Source organism: Buteo buteo, chromosome 3 (genome assembly GCF_964188355.1).
Source record: "Buteo buteo chromosome 3, bButBut1.hap1.1, whole genome shotgun sequence".
Taxonomy (NCBI): Eukaryota; Metazoa; Chordata; class Aves; order Accipitriformes; family Accipitridae; genus Buteo; species Buteo buteo.
In genome coordinates, this window is record NC_134173.1 from 32511478 (window position 1) to 32531111 (window position 19634).

Sequence of the window (19634 nt, forward strand, 5' to 3'; positions counted from 1 at the left end):
GATTAGATGCAAGGAAGAAGTTCTTCACTGTGAGGGTGCTGAGGCACTGGAACAGGTTGCCCAGAGAGGCTGTGGATGCCCCATCCCTGGAAGTGTTCCAGGCCAGGTTGGATGGGGCTTTGAGCAACCTGGTCTAGTGGAAGGTGTCCCTGCCCATGGCAGGGGGGGTGGAACGAAAATATCTTCAATGTCCCTTCCAACCCAAACCATTCTATGATTCTATGAAATTACTCATTTAGATTAAGGCAAAATGTAGCATAATTTTATTCATAAAATTTATTTTGAAAGTTTGGAAGATTTTATTCACAAAATATGTTTTGGAAGTAGCAAAAGAATAAATTAAGGTTTGTACTTCTAAAGTTTTATACTTTTCATTAGTCATCTAATTCTTTTACACTGAAACATTTTACATTGAAATGTCTAAGTCTGAGGACTAACTTACTGTTCTATAAAACTAGACACCTGTTATTTTCAACTTAGTCTGAAAGCCCAGAAGCATTCAAGATGGATTTTACCCCTTTTTTAGAAGAGAAAGGAACAGAACATCAAAGAACTAAAAATGAAACTCAGTTCAAGGGGAAGAATCATAAATACTAGTATCAGTTCTGTTTTCCTGCTGGTGTCACCCTCATCTCTCATGGATTGAGTTAGCTCAATCCAGAGCACCATTAAATACAGGAGAGCACTGTGTGCTTAATTCTCTTGAGTGTTCGTTAAAAATCCACAATAAATACTGGCTATTAGTCTGTAAGTTAGTTTAGGTGCAGTAAGTATTTTGAAATGGATTTTGCACTTTTTGCAATGATTTTTCCTGCTGAAGTTTTACTCTCTAGCACTACATAGTTTCCAGGTCCCCTGAAATGTTTCTGTTATTGGGTTTTCCCTCACCAGGTTGCTTGTGCTCCGCAAATCCATAACAACTGTGATTCAAAACAGCATCCCTTAGCACGGAGTGCTGTTAATGATTCTCTGCTTGAAATGGTGGAAAGCCAGGGAGCAGTGGGATGGAGAGAAGCACAAGTACGAGTCGTTATCCAAAGGGTGTACTGTTTGCCTGCAAGAGAAGGTTACAGAAGCCATGTTCAAGGAAACAAGCCTCTTTCTGCAATACCCATCATAAATTCAGATCCACCAAATGTTAGGTGAGTAATAAGATGCATGGGAATTTTCCTGTTGAGGTTGTGATATATGAGAAACCGAAAAGGAGGGAGTTTGGAAATGTTGTTCTTAGTTGTCAGCTCGCAGGGAATAAGCACACTCAGCAAAGCGCTGGGCTCTTGATGGAAGTGGTGTAGTTTTTAATAGGTATAGCGTGACACACAAGTAGTCCTGCCTAGAGGAGGGAAGTATCTGTCTATAGTTCATGTCATCAGCAGATGACAGGAAGATTTAAAACAAATTAATGGGAGGTTTATTTAAAACCAGTGATGATCATCAACATCTCACACTGTTCCTTGAGTTTCACAGAATAACTGTTACTTCCCACTTACCTATTTCAGTCTCCAGTATGCTCTGCTAGTAACTTATGCTTGTAGAGTGGTCTTTTGAAACAAAAGAGAAATACATAGAGACATGGAGAAACGAAAGGCTTTTCTAAAATGGGGATTTTGCACAGGTGCCATTAGAGAAACATAGGTGTACATATGCAAGCTTCCATTATGAAGCCACTGGAAAAAGCTCCTGTTGACTTCTGGAAATCTGGAGGTCACAGCAGTTCAGCTTCTCTGCAGTAAGAGGTGATCCAGTGTCAAAACATTAACACCAATGTAGAAATCTTATACGCAAAACTGATGGAGCATACAGCTTTAGACCAGTGGTTTTAGCCTCTTCTGTTTTAGTCTTTGCATCCTAATACTGGTCTGGTTTTGGTGTAGGGAATCAAGAATGGGACCTTGTTTTCTTAAGTACAAAAGATGTGCCAGACACAGTTTTCCCTTATGACCAGTACTGAACTGTTGAATCCTTTCCTTCTCCTTTTATGATCCTCAAGGTTTGAGACCAAAGACTGATTTCAAAGTCTTTCTCAGCAACTCTGGGTCTGAGATGACTGTGTCTATTATTCAGTTCACTTCCTTTGGTTTTGCACTAACTTTTGGTTCATGCTGGCTTAAAAATTTGAAAGGTGAGATACATTCAATTTTGTTTTCACACAGGAAGATTATTAAAGTGAGTTACAGTGGCAGAGCTTATATAAAACTTCTACATTAAGCGTTTCAGGACATTGGAGATCTCTCTTCCTGCAGAGTTTAGGACCTGAATGGAGATGTGCAATTAGTTTAAAAGGTCCCATTGAGAACTCTCAAGATGTAATTTGCAATAGGCTTTGAAGGGATTCTTCAAAGGTTTGAAGAATTTGAGTTCCTCTAAGCCACCCTGCTGGTTAGTAGTAGCACGCTCACAGGTCCTTCTTCCTGAGATTTTGAAATACTGGAATTCTCCCAATTCTTGTTACCCTGTAAGCCACTGGATAATTTACAGCACTCGTTGATCAATAAAATTCCTCCAGAAGGAATTTAGGAAGATTGTTCTTTCCTAAAATGCAAGCTGAGTTATCACCCACAGGAAAGTAATTATCAACAGCCTTGTTCCCAGTATTTTTTAAAAGCTTCTTTACATATAATAGTTATATTGACCTTAGATTGCATTATTTTTAAAAAAGTATTTGGTACATCTTGTTGTGTGAACTCGTTGCTTTATATTTAATTCATTCTTGTTATAATACATATTTTTTTAAAAAGTGAGAGGAAAAGCACTTTACCAGCCCCACATCAATATGTGATTTTGAGGACGGTATTCCTCCATGTAGATTTTCTTCCAGAGGGCTACATTTTATCAAAAGTCAGGGCAGCTGACAGTCTATTATTCAAGCTGATTTTTAACAACATCAATTCTAGCAGAGTTCAAATGGTAATACCATCTCCATATTTCATTTCCAATTTTAACCAAAAGAATACTTAGCTTGCAATCACACAATTTGAGGTAATTAACCTGCCTGAGCCCACACCCTTCAGAGGAATGGGGTGAAAGAAAACAGAAATCTCAGATTGCACTTCTTATGTCAAACTTGAAATAGAAATAAAATAAAAAAATGAGAGTCTGTTGCTTCTGAGTATGTGCTGTAACTGAGTATTCTCACGTGCGGTTGTTAAACTGGCCTCTTGGAAGTTCCTCAAATTTTATAGATGTCCCAGCTCAGAAAAGAGCTTGGTTGCTGTTGTTCGCAGCTATCAGACTGTCTTTTGGATCCTGAGGAGAAAAATCAACTCACTTTCTCTTTTGCAAAGAAGAGAAGGAACACTTCTTTTAAAGACGGAGGAATGGAAAACACTTCATACTGCTTTATCAGCTGCTATTTCCATAGCTGATAAGCATCCACATGAGACTTTTCTCCTCTATCAAAAATGTCTGTGTCTGTCACCTGATAGTGAGCAAAAGGGTCCAACGCCCTCTGGCAGTCCTTTGAACCAACTGATTCTTTTGTAATTAAAATACCCTCTTTTTTTCCTTGCAAACTTCGTGTTGTAAAGTAAAACTGCCATGAAAGTTTGTATTTTATAAGTCAAGATGAGTTAGATAATTCATTGTTTCATAAACAAAGGTTGCTAATTAGATATCAAGGTAGATGAATAGTTAATTGATTTGTATTTTAGATAGGCTGTTTTATTGTGTATCTTCTTTTGTAGCACTCCCCAATAACCTAGATGTTGTTGCCACAGGGAAGCATAAAAAACACAGTAAGCTGAAAAGAGGCATGAAATTAAATGTGGAGCAGGGGAAGTGATGCATTTTGTTCAAGGCATCCAGTTTTTAGGAGGAAACTGGCAAACTGTGGGAGAAACCTCTATTTTCATTGTAAGGAAATGGATTCGTTTAACTGGTTAGAACTAACACCAGTAAAGCATAGAAATTACACTAATGCCTATATGCATCTAGCTTTTATTGTTCATAAATACACATATATAGAATACAGCCTTTTACTGATAGACAAATGGATACATCTGATGGGTTTAAGTCTGGTTAGCTGAAGTATCTAAAGCATTTTCGGAGGACGCTGAGAAATCATTAAGAGACTGACAAGTTCTCCGGCTTCTGTCGTACATGAATTGGTCCCACGTGCCCTGCATTATTGTTGAATTATTTGCCTTCCCCCCGTAATTGACTGCTCTCACAAATGGACTTTTCGTGCTGAAGGAGTTTCATGGGGAAAAAAAAGAAGAAAATATGACTCGCTGTGACTGTCTGCCCATTTCCAGCATTCCTGGCATACTTTTTCCTGCCTTTTCCCCTCTGATGAGAGAGATTCTTTTGCTAATGACACAACACATGTTTGTCTAAACCCGATTATTTTGACTCTTTTTGACAAAGGCGTGGCTTATACATATGAGGATCCCAAAGAGACTCCTGTCAACCTGAGCTCACTGGCGCTGAGGTGTCTGACTCACTGCGTCGGCCTTGTACTTTGTGTTCCTGGGATAAAACAGTGTATAATTTGGATTTTACTCTTGCCAGTATCTGTTTGTTTTGAGCGGGCCACGTGAGTTCAGTAAAAAATAGAGCTGGTCAGTTTTATGACTTAAAGGACAGGGCTGGCTGTGTGGTAGTTGGTGAAACTAAAATAGATGTATTTTTAGGACTATTAGGCAGTTAAACTGGTCAGACTGCTCAAAAGATCTGGGTGAGGAGGCTGGACTGAAAAGGGTGTTGTCTATTAAGGAGGAAAAGCTAACCACTGCTAATATAAAACAATGCCAGCTATAGCTGTGAATCCACATTTTAAAATCTTTGTGGGTGACTAGAGAAATTTTCCATTCGCTTCTCTTGGCATATATTTTGACCTACTTCCTACCTGAATGTTAGCACTCTAGCCTGCTGTAACTTCTATTCCAAGAACAAAAGAAAGACTGTACTTACTTTAAAAAATAATGTGATCTGCCTCTATGCACTAGTCATCAATAGTTCTTTCGGTTTTGCTCTTTATTTTGTTTTCCATTTGCCAGATCTTAGAGCAGGGAAAGGCCTGCTACCATGCAAGCAGGACCCTTGGGGAGCAAAATATTTGTAAGAGCCGAGGATTTGTTTGAGTGGCTGGAAGAAATAGAAGTGTGGGGAAAGTCACATTTCTCTTTCTGAGCAGGCCCCCAGAAACATGATAGTCAGTTGCTGGGATTCATTACGCTCTAGCAAGTTGTTGCAAGTTTCTGAGTAGTTTGTTCCTACGTGATTCTGTGTAAAACAGTTTTATTGGCAAGTGGTAATCCCGTAAAACTAATTCATTTCAAAGTTGGATTTCCTTTTCTCCTCTTTTTCTTCATCTAATGATCTTTGCTGTTTATCTTAACACAAATCTAGTCAATGGGTTAACCTGTCTGGCAGCATGCACAACTAAAAGTTGAGTGTCAGGTGCTGCAACTAGCATTCCAAGTAGGTGGACTAGTATATTGAAAAGTCGCCCTTCTGGTACGGAAAACCTAGATTAAATTTTATAAAGCATATTGAAATAAACAACAACAACAAAAACACCCTGGAGGTCATCTTATTTGAAAAGAACCCAGATTGGAAAGGACTGTCATGAAAGATCCATGTTCACAGATGCTAACATCTGTCAGAATGCTTTTTGTGGCTGACTTAAATCTGTTTACAGCATTCCATTTGTTTTTTGTGTTTTTTCAACAAAACATTTTAAATGGAATGGTCATAAATGCAAGTTTTTAAATATTACATTATGTTTCTGGGATGTGATTTTTCAAGTGGGAAGTAAACAGGAAATAGGTAACTGAAGTGCAGAAGAGAGTACTCCGTAAGCTAGAAGTTTTCTCTGATTTCCCTTTTTCAGATACTTCTCAGAAGTGAAGATATGTGCTTTTAATATTCTTGCAAAGTAGTCTAATTGCTACTCGACAGACTTGTAATAGTTCTCCTAACAGCTGTGGTTCAAGGTCTAGTAACCTGTTTCTGCTTTGAAGTCTCTCTTTTTTTGTTGTTGTTTTTTTTTTTTTTCTTAGCAGTTAAGACTCCCTGACACTTGGATTATTCCTTTTTGCCTCCACCCTGCTCTATTTGTAATTCTCAAACTGGAGCCACCAAAACAGAGTGTAAGGACAAAAGACTGTTGGAAAAACAGCTTTGGTATCACATAGTCCAGCTGCGATGTTAAATTTTATTATATATTTAACACTGTAGCTTCCCTATGCTGTTGCCCAGATAGCCCTGAAAGTCTGTTTTCCTTGCTGCTGATGCTGCAGACGGATAGATGGAACTTGGGCTTCTTCCAGTGCCACTGTAGTATAACAATTTGTTCATTTGACATTACCGTTTATTTTTCAGTGCTAAATATTTACATTATCTTCTTCTGTCCAAGGGCAAGGTGAAAGCACTGTTATCTGATATACTCTGTACAAAGAAAAAAAAGGACCCCTCAACATACACCACCGTTTTTCGGCCCTGCACCAGGAATAGGTGATTAAACAATTTGCCATTGTTCTAAAATATGTCAGGGCAGTGGTAAAAGCTGCTGATATAGAAAAGAGTCTCAAGAAGACAGTAGCCAGCGTAGACCACAAGTATGACAGGGATGCAGACTCTTTGGGAAGCAAATGGGCAGGAACAGAAACCAACTGTGAGGTGGCCAGCACTGTGTGTGCAGACTCCTGTGTGCGTCTAGCAAAAAGGAGACACTGGTTGCTAGCTTGTATTTCCTCCATATACTCAAGTGCTTAGACTGATCAGTGAAGTGCCCATATGTTCACAGAAGATAGTCACCCTCCCCACCCCCCACCCCCCCCAAGCCTGTTGTTGGTCAAGAAGGAGGAGTAGCTCTACTTACCAATGCATTCCCCATGACAGAGAAATTGCAGAGATATGTAAATAACATAGAGAGACAGATAAATGGTATGGAAGCATCATTATGTAGAGGTGTGTATTCACCACCACTTACCTTGTAAGCATACCTTTTCACACCTCCCACATCTGATGATTGCATACAGGGCTTTAGAAAGCTGGGGAAGCTTTATTGCACCTGAAAACCTCATTTCCCACTGCTTTCTGTTTTATGGCTGTATCCACCCGATTGTTTTCAAGGGAATATGTAAATGGGGGGAATGGGAAGAGCAATGTGGTCCCTGTATGTTATCTTATAGTGGAGACCAGTCTAGGGAGTAGAAAGTGAACAGTTTGAAAAGGTAATTTTCCAGCCCTAGAGCCACAAGCAAGGTATGTGCTGTTGTACATTTTCTGGTTTAAACCAGGAATAGTAATTTTCCAGCACCTCTTATTTATCAAGAAATATTCTAAGATGGCCTACGTAAAAGGTATGGAATCTTTCCCTTGGTTTTGACCTTTCTTCCTGTTGAAGTTTTGTATCTCTGAAAGTTATGTGATTGACAGAACTGAGAGCAGAAATCCTCCATGTGTGTTTTACATCTCCACCTTTCACTGACTACACGACTTCAGTCCTGACCTGGAGGAAATATTAAAGTCATGCTGGAGCTCTCCGAAACTTTTATAAAAGCCAGATTGTGTCTCTGGGAATTGTTTTCCTGCTACTGTGGAACAGAAGACAAGGACCATGAGCAGGGATAAATGTTATAAATGCCTAGATGGACATACACTGAGCTAATTAACAGTTGGGAGAGAAATTTAACCACCCAAATATTGCACATAATTTCTATGCAACTTGGGCAGGTAAACACTCTGTGTATGCGTAGCCTTAAGTATCTGCATAGATCAGCAGATGTGCAAAGAAACATCAGCATAGACTTAATACAATAGCAGGTTTCCGAAATGGAAGATTCTTAGAAATAACTTTTTGTCATCAGCTTTGTAAAAGCTTCTGTTTGGGTATAACAAATCAATACTCCTCGGAAAGGTGTTACGAAGATACTCTTACTCTTTTGGGAAGAAGGAGGTCTTTTGTCCCAAAGAGTATAGAGTCAGGAATACACTGTCCTATGTGGTTTTAAAATTATGGGCACACTGAAATCCTCAAACTCACTTCAGTTAATGCCTCAACCCCCTCTTTGGCTAAAGAGGGCTTCACAAGCTTTGGAGAACATCATACTCCTCAAATGAGAAAAGTGATGAGGAAAGGCCTGGGATGAACTTACTGTGTATTACACTTCACGCTATAAGGACTCGAGTGGAATGGTAGTTAAGAGAGATTTAGTTATTTCTGTAATTTTAGTCCTACAGTAGGAAAAAAGGAAATGATTCATCTGATACATACTGCCTGATATATGTTCAAAGTGGTTTCATAAGTCACTGAATTTAGATACTTGATTTGAGGGCAGTGTTTGGCTGCAGTGTGAGCTCCTCTGGACAACTTGCTTTACAAGTGCTTAAGGCTAGGACTGAATGCAAAATATATTTCAGAGAGGTTTCACGTTTAAATAGACCGAGAATGACATCATGAAGTTGCAGAGTATAATTTTTGGTCATGTTTGTATTGTGGGCTGTGTTTCATTCAATATCCATGATAACAGGATTTTATATACATATTTTAAAAATTGTTTCTCTGTATCAGTGGTTTCCCAACTCTGGCACTCTTACTTTTGGTGATATGCCAGTCATTGAGCAGGATCTCACAGAAGCAGCTCCAGATCCTGCCCTTCTGGAGGTGCTAATCTGAGCCATCAGGCAGTTACCACCAGCCAACTGTAAATATCTTTGTGCAGCTGCTTACTCCAGCTCAGAGGCGCTTACTGATCTGTGCAACTAGAGATGCAAGGGCTACCTCTGAAAGCTGATTTCATATGGCCACCAGAGAGTGGGGTGAGGGTATTGACTACTCGAGTAGCCTTCCTTGTGCCTGCAGCAGTGGAAGGAAGGAGGCAAGATGGAAGTGAAAGCAGCGGGCAGGCTCTCCCTGGCTTTGTGCTGGGTCCTCTGCCCAGGAAATTGTTGTCCGCTGTCTTTCACGTACACATGAATGTAGATAGCAGGTAGGAGCGAAGTCCCCGTGCACGATGCAGTGAAGTCTCTACAGTGTTTCCACTTTCCATGCATTTGTGCTGCAATTTGACACTTGGAACTTGTGCTGTCACTGCATGATCTCATCTTGTCTTCTTTTGTACAGCATCGTCATCCTGACCTTGGAAGATGGCTTTATGGAAATGATTATAAAAGTATAAAATGATTCCATATTTCTCAGTAGTTTCCCAACTATTCTAGACCAAGGGCAGCCACATACTTAGGAGTGCCTGCCTGGCAGGTGGGGTACGGTCCCTTCCACAGCTGTGCAGCCGTGGTCCCGATTCAGCACGTGCTGCAGGAACTCCACCAGCAAGGAGACGTTCACTTCTGTTTCTGAGTGAGTGAACAGGGGAACTGCAAAGAACGCACCATTAGTGAGATGGAATAACAGATTGCACTGGAGGCCCAGCTTCACAGGGGTGGGAAGTGTAGTCGGGATCATGGAAGTAGAGTCCCAGGTGTGGGAGTGTGTGGTAGGTCGTGGGAGAAGGAAGTAATGTGTGGAGCTGAGGTCCTCATATGAGGAATATGAGAGCAGTCATAGTGTATTAAAATACCATTTTGTGCGAGTTACCTTTCTGTCTGCCCGTTAATTTCCCTCGAGCCTATGTAGTTCCTTCTGTGGTTTTCCTCTCTGAGGCAGCAACTTTCCTCACTATTGAACTCAAATATGGTCTAGTCATGACGGCTACAGATGTCCTTGTCTTTGTCCTATAATGATGGGATTATGCATTTTCCTCTGCCTCTGAACAAATGCCAAAATTTGTAAATTCTGTTTGACGTGAGGAAAAATGTGCAAGGAAATTAATTTGATTGGAACAAGTACTTATGTCACATCTTCAGTATAGAGCTATAAATTCACTGACCATAGTAACTTAATGTAAATGGGAAGTAGAAGAGCTTGTTAGCAGAAACATTCAGTGCCTAATCTTTGCAAAAGTGTTTTTAATATCTTTATTTCTATTTAATTGTAAGCGCGTATTTCCTTTGCAAGGGAGCTGAAAACTGCCAAAACTTTCTTGCTGCAGCCTGGGCTGTTTAGTCATGTTTAAAAATATCTGTGATAGGAGCTCATCTATACCTTGGTGCTTCTGTGTATCTGAGCCATCATCCATATTTGGACTACCAGGGTTTGGGGGAGAATTGTAGCAATAACATCCTGAGAAAACAGGCATTGGAAGTAGATGCCTCAACAGTCAGGAAAATCAATGGCTCTCAGACTGTTTGCACTTCAACAGTGTAAGTGGGGAGGGACTCTGCTAAGGTTGTGGATTTGTAAGAAATTAGTTGGAAATCAGGTTATACACACCGAGGAGAAGGGGGAGAACGCGAAGGAAAAAGAGGTGCCATGTCTGATTTAGAGGTTGTCACTTCAGGATATCAACAAACTGCAATTGGATAATTTATTTATAAATGCTTGCAAAAGGTTGCATCATGCTGGATAATATCTGTATGTTAGATTTAGGAAACTCCTGCATAGACAAATAGATTCTATTCTAACCTTCGTGTGATCCCCGTTAAATATGTAGAAGCTGGATTTGAGGGTGACCCACATGGTTGCAGTTGCTGTTTGGGTAGTGCAAATCAGAGGAAATTTAAAAAGTCATGCATTGAACAAAATCATGAGAATGAAGAATCATGATATTTGGAAATAAGATAAGCTTTTTATAAATCTACTTTTGAGTGTTTCTAAGCTTTTCGGGTGAATAACCCAGAATTTCCTGTTCAGCCTCATGTACAAATGGATTTCCATTATAAAAATGAAAAAGAAAAAAAGCTGGGTATGATTCTTACTTATTGGTTGGACTAGAGAAGCTGAGTTTTTAACACACACATCCAGTATTTTGAAATGGAAAATAAACCTGAAAACAGGCAGTACTGTTGTGAGAGTTCTTAGGAACCAGCAAACATGGGAGTAGATGGAATTGCGATTAGCCTAGCGGAGTGGATAGCAAGGACAGCAAAGACCTGAAGGGTTTGTCTCTGTCTGAGGTCACCTGCTGAAATACATAGAAGCAAACAGTGACAAAGTAACTGCTTTCAGGATGAAACTGTTTTAAAATAGCAGCTGAACAGTCCAATAGTTAAAGAATAATGAAGAATGTGTGTGTGAGCAGCACGGTTGAATAAAAATTGCTGAGTGTTGTAGCCCTTCAGTATCCTGATGTTTTGGTCTGAATTTGCAACCCTGGAGTTGCATGCATCCTTTTTTCCACTGAGTAGAAATAGCTGTTTTTTCCTTTTCTGTGTATGTATTGGATAAATCTGAGTCTCTTTCTTTTTTCTGCAACTTTGTTTTATATTCGGCACAATAAAAGTCTAAATCCTGTAGTAAGTTTTGAGAGCATGCAGAGCTCTGAAAAGTGTTGTTTCTCTCTTCTGTGTGTGTCGCTGCACGCATTATTTATTTATTGTAACTGAACTCATAACAGCAGTAGGGCAAAGCGCAGTAATATTGCAGCAAAACACAGTAATACATTGTAAGAATCGGGCCGTGTTCAGCTTCAGTGCGGACTGACATTTTTACGCCCATAGGTCAGTCCCTTGGTTAAGAGATATTTCCTTCCTTTATCCGAGCCGTCACTAAAAGCCCAGGGCTCCGGGTTGTGGGAGGATTTTCTGGGCGAGCCGGGTGGCCACGTGGTTTGTCTCTCCCCCTGCGTCCCCCATGCTCAGTGTGTCTCTGCACACGCTGTTCGGTAAACAAACTTTGGAGAACCAGAGCAAGCTGGTTCAGAGCAGCAAGTTCATTCACACAGACCACTTGGAAAGTGATGCCTTTGCGCAGCCTTGACGTACGGGCTGAGGGAAGTGGAGAAGTTAGTATTTATGTTTTCATTAATGCTTTTTATAGCTGGGAGCCAGCTGTAGCTAGTTAGCATTAGCCTAGGACATCTATTAGCGTGCAGATCTCTTACGCAGGATAAAGGGCTTCTGATGGAAACAGAGTTGTTACTCATGGTACTCATGCCTGTGTGTTTACATGAAGGCTGTTTGTGCTGACATAGGATATATATTAGAACAGCACGCACCTTTTTAATGAACTAATTTTCCAGGATTCAAGAGCATTTTGTGTAAAAACTTTTAGTGTAGCAAATCATGAGATTTGCCTCTTTAAATGCCGTATTGCTTGCTTAAAAGCTATTATTTTTAAATAATGCTTTGCAGCTATGCAGATACAAAAAGTATTTACTGTTTAGATTTTGGGATGAGTTGGGAATAAGCAGTATTCCTACAAGGCTTGAACACACCAGTTTGGACTGCTAATTTTTTTGCTATGAATGATGTAAGTGGCTGGCAGTAGCACAGGATGAATTGGACCTAAGGGTTTGGCCCAGAGGAATTGATGGCTCAGCTATCCTTCTCTGGTTTCTCCCAGTTCTTGCTTTTTCTTTTTTTTCCCTCTTCTTCTGGGAGATAGTTAGTCAGAACGGTATTTAAAAATAAATAACAAGAGCAACTGCAAAACAGAGAATGAGGAAGGCAGAAGAAATGTGGATTTTAGAGCTCAAGTATGACAAGCACCGTGGTCTCTGGTATTTGCCTCAATACAACACTTTCCTTTCCTGGTCAGTCGGTGTTCCCCAAACAATTCTGACAGCTCCACTTGTCCAGGCAACAGTAGAGGTGCCTAAAGAAGTAGGAAATTTTGTCTTATCCTCTGTTTTGCATTTCTGTAGAAGGTGTGGAATGAGCTTATTGCTTTCTCATAGCTAATTTAGTCATTTTAATAGTTAAAGCTTTGGAATGGAAAGTTTCAGGACTGGCTTTCCTCTCAAGTTTTCTTCTCCCGAGGAAGGTAGATTGCACTGAAGACCATCATTGCTATTCCTCTTCTTCCCAGGTCTTTTGCCTCTACTTGCACTATGTTTTACAGAGACTAGAGAAGATTCTTGAGCCATTGTAAAATGGTCTAAGCATGAATTCCCATTCCTCTTATCTTTGTCACAGTCCCACCGATTGTCAGTGATGAACTCTTCAAGTTGAGGGGAATTCAAGAAGTTCATTGTAAAAAGCTTTAGTTTGCCTTGTTAAGCCTTGCCTCTTCATGAAAACGTTGATTACATCAGCCATCATCATGTCAGAATTATACCTTTATGGTTCACAAAGAGAAGCTTTATAATGCTGTTCTTTTTCATCTGCACAACCGTATCTGTATGTGAAACTGCTGAGTAGCCCGATGCCAGTGTCAACTCACATGGTTGAATTGCAGTCTTACCAAGACAAAAAGTCAGGTTATCTCCCAAAATTGAATCACTTCTACTAATCTCCAGTTCAGATAAATTTCCTCCACCCATCCATTTCGGTACACCACCCTTAATGATCCACTTGAAAAGAATGTGACAAGCTCTTGAAAGCCCTGTGAGACTGTGGAAGCACAGCTCATGAGTTAAGCGTGTTCAGTGCCTACAGCTGTACCCTCAAAATACAGGTGGGAAAACTTGTATCAGCAGTATCTAGACTTCCCCACAGAGCATGTTCTGTGATTTGGCTCCCTATTACCTTTACAAATGTGGGTCAAGGCTCAATTCATTCCAGTTTCAAAGTCAGCTAGTCTTTTGAAGGCCAGAAGAATAATTTCTTACTCAGGCAAAGTCAGCTAATCTTTTGAAGGCCAGAAGAATAATTTCTCACTCAGGCAAAGTCAAACTTTGATGTGCTCACATTCTTCCTTTTAATGCAAACCAGAAAAATTGTGCTGGAATGTTTTGCACTATTCGGTAAATCTGCTGGAAACTTTTGTTCATTGTGATCTGATAGAAAACATTTTTGTTCATATTTACTTTCTCCTAAATGCTTCATAAGCATTTTTTATTATGTATGTGGAAATGACCTATGTGGTGTCATCACGTGCTGGCCCTTGGGCTTGTTTGAATTGACTGTTCTGCCATTCAGGGTCCTTTCTCATTTGTTCCTCATGCTCTTGTGACTGAAACTAAAACCTCTGTGCAAGAACTTAGCTGGAGGAATGCAGAGAATTGGGAAAAGCAGTTTTATCCAACAGAGTTTTCCCACAAAGATGGCTGGGACAATCAGCATTGTCCTGCTAGCTATGGATATTGTGAGCATAGATCAGCGTATCAGACACTGTATTACAGGACCGTGTAGACTAGAAAGCAATGTCTTTCTCCTCCAGACATTTGGCAAAGGTGTTTTTAGTGTTTTCTCAAAGTCCATGCTTCTGTGACATCTAATTTAATACAGCCAAATTAAACATAGCCAGATCTTGACTGACCAATCCTTTCCCTGAGTCAGTTGTCTGTTCTGTTTAATTTATGTGTCTTGCTAGTTTTTCCAACACACAAAGAACATGTGTTTGGAGGTAAGGAGGCATTTTTGACCCTGACAGGGCACCTGGTTACAGCATGGATTTTCCCATTCCTCAAATGCTGTGATAGTGTAGGATAGTACCTAGTTATGCCCTGCAACCAAGCAATATCTTTTTGACCAAATCTGGCAGGAGTTTTTCCCTGATTTTTTTGATGGCTTTTTCTGATGGCTTGAGGGTGGTCTTTTTCTTGTGTGTTCTGTCCATAGCATCCTAATGAGGCAAATGATATGTGGGAGGCATGGACAGGAGAGATATAAAGCTGCAATTTCTGTCATCAGGCAGTATTGGGTTGACAACTGCTAATTTTATCTAATCTGTTCACCATATACCTTACTCCTTATGCTGAGTAATTGCCAGAAAACTCCCTTCTCTTGGCCCCTTTGCAAAAGAGCTTGATGCATCTTTTCTCTTTCTATATATGTATTATGTTAGTATATTTCAGATCTCAGAAATAATCATGTTTCCTGCTTAAAAAAAAGGAGATGGTTGTCTTGGCCTACAGATGTACAAATGAAATGGATGCTGAAGAAGAGGGAGCTTTAAGGAGATACTGGAATTGGAGACCTTGTTGGTGTGGTTGGGAAAGCCATCTATACACACTACAACATTAATAAAGATAAGACACAGCAGAAAAAATGAACACTGATTTCTGTAGATTATTTACGTGGCCTATTGTTCTCCCGGCCCCGATTTGTTTCATTCATCTGTTAAAATTTGCTACAGAATGTAAGCAGTCTAAGCAAACTACTGCATATCTCATGTGCCTAGTCTGATGGGGCATGAACCTGATGAAGGTTTCTTGACATTTTTGTGTATAATTATCATGTGTACCGTATGGCAGAAGAGTGAAAAAAAATCTCTATTATTACTCATGTGGTGCCATTTACCAGTAACAGTTTTTCCTTTCTATTTCTATTTGGAAATGCTGAGCTGATTTCAGCTTCTACACTGATCTGAATTGATGGGCTCTGCTAAAATGTAAGTTACAGTGTCTGTAAACCAATTGTCACTTCATGTTGAGCACTGAAAACTATCAAATGGAAACAGTCTTTATATACCAGTCTTTATATCTTTGACAATATCTTAATTACTCTTTTTTTTTCCTCCCAGTTATCAGTGACCTTTAACTACCAGTTTCCTCCACCAGTCTAAGTCCCATTTTCTCAGTCCCCCACATAAAAATCTAAAAACTTAGATGTTTTGTTCTCAGCAGTACCTCTTCTAGCGTATTTGAGTGTGTTCTTGCAAATAGTCAAACTCACAGGTTTTCTTCATCCTCTTGTGAAGAAAGGGTTGGCTGACCAGGCTTTTCTAAGTGGGGAAGGAGAAGGGAAGGTAAGATTGGAGGAGTGTTTCCATACTGGGAACTTTAGGTCAAGGATGAATGTACAGAAAGGTGTTGAAATCTTGGGAGAAGCTGCAGGCAGTGAGAGTGATGGTCTTGTTGGGCAGCTTCCCATGGGAGTTGGCAGGATGGTGATATGTGGAAAGGTGGTAGGGTTAATTCTTTTAATGAGCAAGTGCTCAACTATGCTTCCAGTCACCAGCTCTTCTGGCTTGTGTCTGCTAAACTATCCAGTAGGGGAGTGGGAAAATAAAAAAAATCTAAAGCAAGCTCTTATGAAATTATGACAATTTTGGTTTTCAACATGAGTTGCCCTGAAAATTCAGACCCTTCAAGCCATGTCCCCATGCCCTTCCTTCACTGCCCCAGTAATGCAGAAACATGCAGATAATCGTAGTTTCCCTCTTTGCTGAAGGCTTACCTATATGCAGAATTGACAGGGAGATGAATGCCAAATAGCTGGGGTGCACATTTAAACTCTGTTATTTTCCCACAGTAAAATTATTTTGTTATGCACATCTGAAGGGATTTTAGTCTAGCTAAGGGTTAGTGCTGGAAAGTTGTTCAGCGATAGCTTGTCCAGTATTTTTCCCACTAAACGCTTCTTGAGTCACCTTCCATCGGTGCTCTTGGTCTAGGGACTAAGAGTTCACTATTCATCTTCACAGCAGCAGCACTCAAACTGGGTATTGCAGATTTCCTGCCGAGCCCTCCGCTTCTGAGAGGCAGGAGAGAGGGAAGACCACCGGAGCGTGCTTGTGGAGGAGGCAGGGGTGCCAGTTCCGTAGGGGAGTGGAATGGAGGGACCTTTGGGCGGCCGAGGCCAGGGTGGCCATGGGGGAACGTGACCCCGTGGGAGACTGCTGCGCTCACAGGGCTGGGCACACGCACAGGCAGAGGGCAGGAGCCCAGAAAACATGTGGCTCCTGCTGTTGCTGAATCCCGTCCTGCCAAGTCTCCATGGAGGCCTCTAGTATGGGTTCAGTAGCTCCTGGCAGCCAAGGGCTCTCTGCATTGCTCATTTGTCCTTTGGCTAGAGCTTGTGAAGCACAGCTCCATCAACAGCTTATCACGTGCTCTGCGTGTCTCCATGAAGCTCTCCAGTAGCACATGCCCTTTCTCCTTTCCCCTACTTTGCGAACTGCTATTTCAGAACACCCTACAGTTTGCTTGGCTTCTTACCGTATAAGTGCATTCCCTTCGCAAAGAACTAAAAATCTATTATTTTTAAGACGTGACAATTAAGGTGATTACAAAATAGCTGGAGGGAGAATGAATTCATGTTACATCACTGGACTATGCAAGATCTCAGCAAAGACTGGTTCAGTCGAAATGTATTTGCAAGCATGTGTAGTGTTTGTGAGCTGGAAGCAACCCCTGCCTGTAGGTAGTCTGATATTTTCCATTATGAAAAATTCTTGTGACCTTTTATTTGCAAAGCTGTTTCAACTCCATTGTTTGCTATAGACTTTTGATGTTCAAAGGGGAATGCCCTCAAGGTAGGAAAATGCCTTGTTTTCTTTGGCAGCAGCTACAGCTGGCTCTACCATGGAAACAGTTGGGTTTGGAAAGGGAGAAGGGGGAGAGAAATAAGAGGTAGACTTTCCTTCTCCAGCCCAAGAGGTTCATGCCACCCGAGGCAGGAAATATTTCAAGATGAGAGACAGAGAGCTGAAGTAAAGCTCTTCTCAAAGCATCCTCCAGATTAGGGTGTAGACCACACTGGTCCAGCTGCCTCTGTGGGGGCATCACATGATATTTTCCATATGTGTGAAGCAGCAGCTTGGGTGGCACTTACCTATAGTCAGACCCAAGGCTGACAGCTTTCCACTCTTACACAGCAGCGGGACTCAAATGTCCCCCACTTCAAATGGTAACAGACTGTTCAAGCTACAGACCCTGCTAATACAAATAGATATTCTCTAACTATATGTTGAGAAGCACAGGTGCAAAATACTCAAAGGAGATGTAATACCAGATTTTCTACAGTACAGAATATATATACTAAAAACTGAATGTGTCATCTGTTGATTTCAGAGTACTTAACCTTGCCACCTTCAGATTCCTAATGCAGGAAGGTTTAGTAAGTTTTGTTTATATTTGCATCATGGATAAAAAAAAAAAGTACTTAGAATGTGTGGGTTTATATGTATATCTATATGTATGAATGATACGTATAAGCTGTGTGTTTATTCTTTCTAGACCCATATTTTCTCCCAGAGCAGCACAGCCTCTAGCAGTTCTGATTTTTCAATCAGGCTGCTCTTTCCATTTTCTGCTGTTTTGTCAGCCATGGATTTCTGTTCTTGCAGCGCAAACCTGAGATTTCTATACTAGTTAAGTTTGCAGTCAGTATAGTATTTATCCGTGGACTTTAAAGTCTTATCTTTCTCTCTGTCTCCCCAGTTCAGTATTATACAATAGAAAGAGATGAATATTACTAAATAGTCACTATTTGTTTTCAGAATTGATGTGCCATGTAAAGCAAATAATTGCACATGCAAATAGCACTGGTGCTCACAGCTATTTCTCTTGCATACGCAAATAAAGGATTTACACACTTGTAAGGTCATATTTTGCTTACATAAATGATCTTATCTTCTTGCACCCTGTGTAGTGTGGTATTCCAAACATTGCAGGGAACATAAAAAATGTCAGCACTATATGCAAGTCATTTTGGCATGTGGCATACAATATGTACCACTTACAGAGCATGTGGAATAGGGCAGTACAGTGATTAAAATTTTATTCAGGAATTTGTATTACTTTTGACTGTTTCATGTTTAAAGCAGTTTGTTCATTCAGGGTGAATAAAAGTTTTCTCTGAACAAATGAATGAGGCTGGGCTAAGGAGCTGCTTCTCTGAAAGTTGCTGAGAGATTAAAAAGAACCCCCAAAAGTAGCATTGGAGGAGTAACAAGAGTCAAGGGATGTTGGGCAATGTGGGACCACTTTTTGAGGAGTTCTGCTGGAATTGAAATGCTGCAGCAGTCACTGACACTCTTCAAAAAGGTGAGAGCAGAATACTCTGTGCAGAGGGTAGGCTTGAGATCAGCATCTCCTATTCGCCCTGTATTGAAAAGGTATAGAGAACTCTCTAGTTCTTGGGTCTGATACAGGAGAATAAATCCCAGAGTGTGTTAAACTGGGAGGAGTGGAAAAGGGAGGAGGGGAAGGAGAATGTGGGAAAAGAAGAGCAGATGAACATAATTTTTTTTATTGTGGTTTGACAGGTGTGCCTAGGATTAATTGATGGGGATTGGGTTAAGTGGTAATTGAGTAACAATTTATTAATCAGATAGTAATTAATTCTGACCAGATAATGAGGGATGGTAGGAGAAACTGTGTATTTAAATAGCATGGTTTAGGTTGAGAGCAACTATCTATTACTTAAGGGGGCTGGAGAGAGAGGGCTACTGGACATTGCAGTTTTGCTTTGTTTGTCAAGAAATTCTTTGAACTCTGGTTTAGCCATTTTTCATAGTGGATTGACCTGAGATTTGACCTTGCTTCCTTTTTGTCCCCTCATCTACTCTTTCAGAGGTTGTGTGCACCTTCATTGCTCATGTCTGTGGGTTGCTGGGATCTTCCCACTTTAAAAACACATCTCTTCATGTTACTCTCTTAAGTTGATACAAACCACTGGCCAAGAGTGAGTAATTCTTTATGAGTAACTAAAGAAACCCTCCTTTGAATAAAAGAACGTTTTTAAGCTTATATAGGTGTGTCATGAGAGGAGGGGAAGGAAAGGTAAAATGACCCCTATGTGAAGATACTTTCCTCTTCTTAAAAACAAAAACAAACCTTTAATCATGTAGACCTTTTTAAGTCTTGATTATATTGTCAGGGTCTTTTTACTTTCTTCATCTTTCCACTGGTAATTCTGCTAACAGTTGTTGATGTTACTGATAGAGTGTCAAAATACAAGAATTGAGGCAATTGCATTAAGGGAATACTAAAAAAAATAAATCCTTATAATTCAGTTTTTCC

At 40.4% G+C, this 19634-nt stretch overlaps 1 protein-coding gene across 3 annotated transcripts in view; it reads left to right on the forward strand.

Moving 5' to 3' along the window:
- Window positions 1-19634, forward strand: part of SPIDR (scaffold protein involved in DNA repair) — a 207982-nt gene that overhangs the window by 136764 nt on the left and 51584 nt on the right. For all 3 annotated transcript variants that reach the window (XR_012649784.1, XM_075023258.1, XM_075023259.1), the window contains exon 10: window positions 892-1142. Coding sequence is in view for 2 of the 3 variants with exons in the window: in XM_075023258.1 (XP_074879359.1) it covers window positions 892-1142 (251 nt within the window). In the remaining variant the exon portion in view is untranslated. The remainder of the gene's footprint in view (window positions 1-891; window positions 1143-19634) is intronic.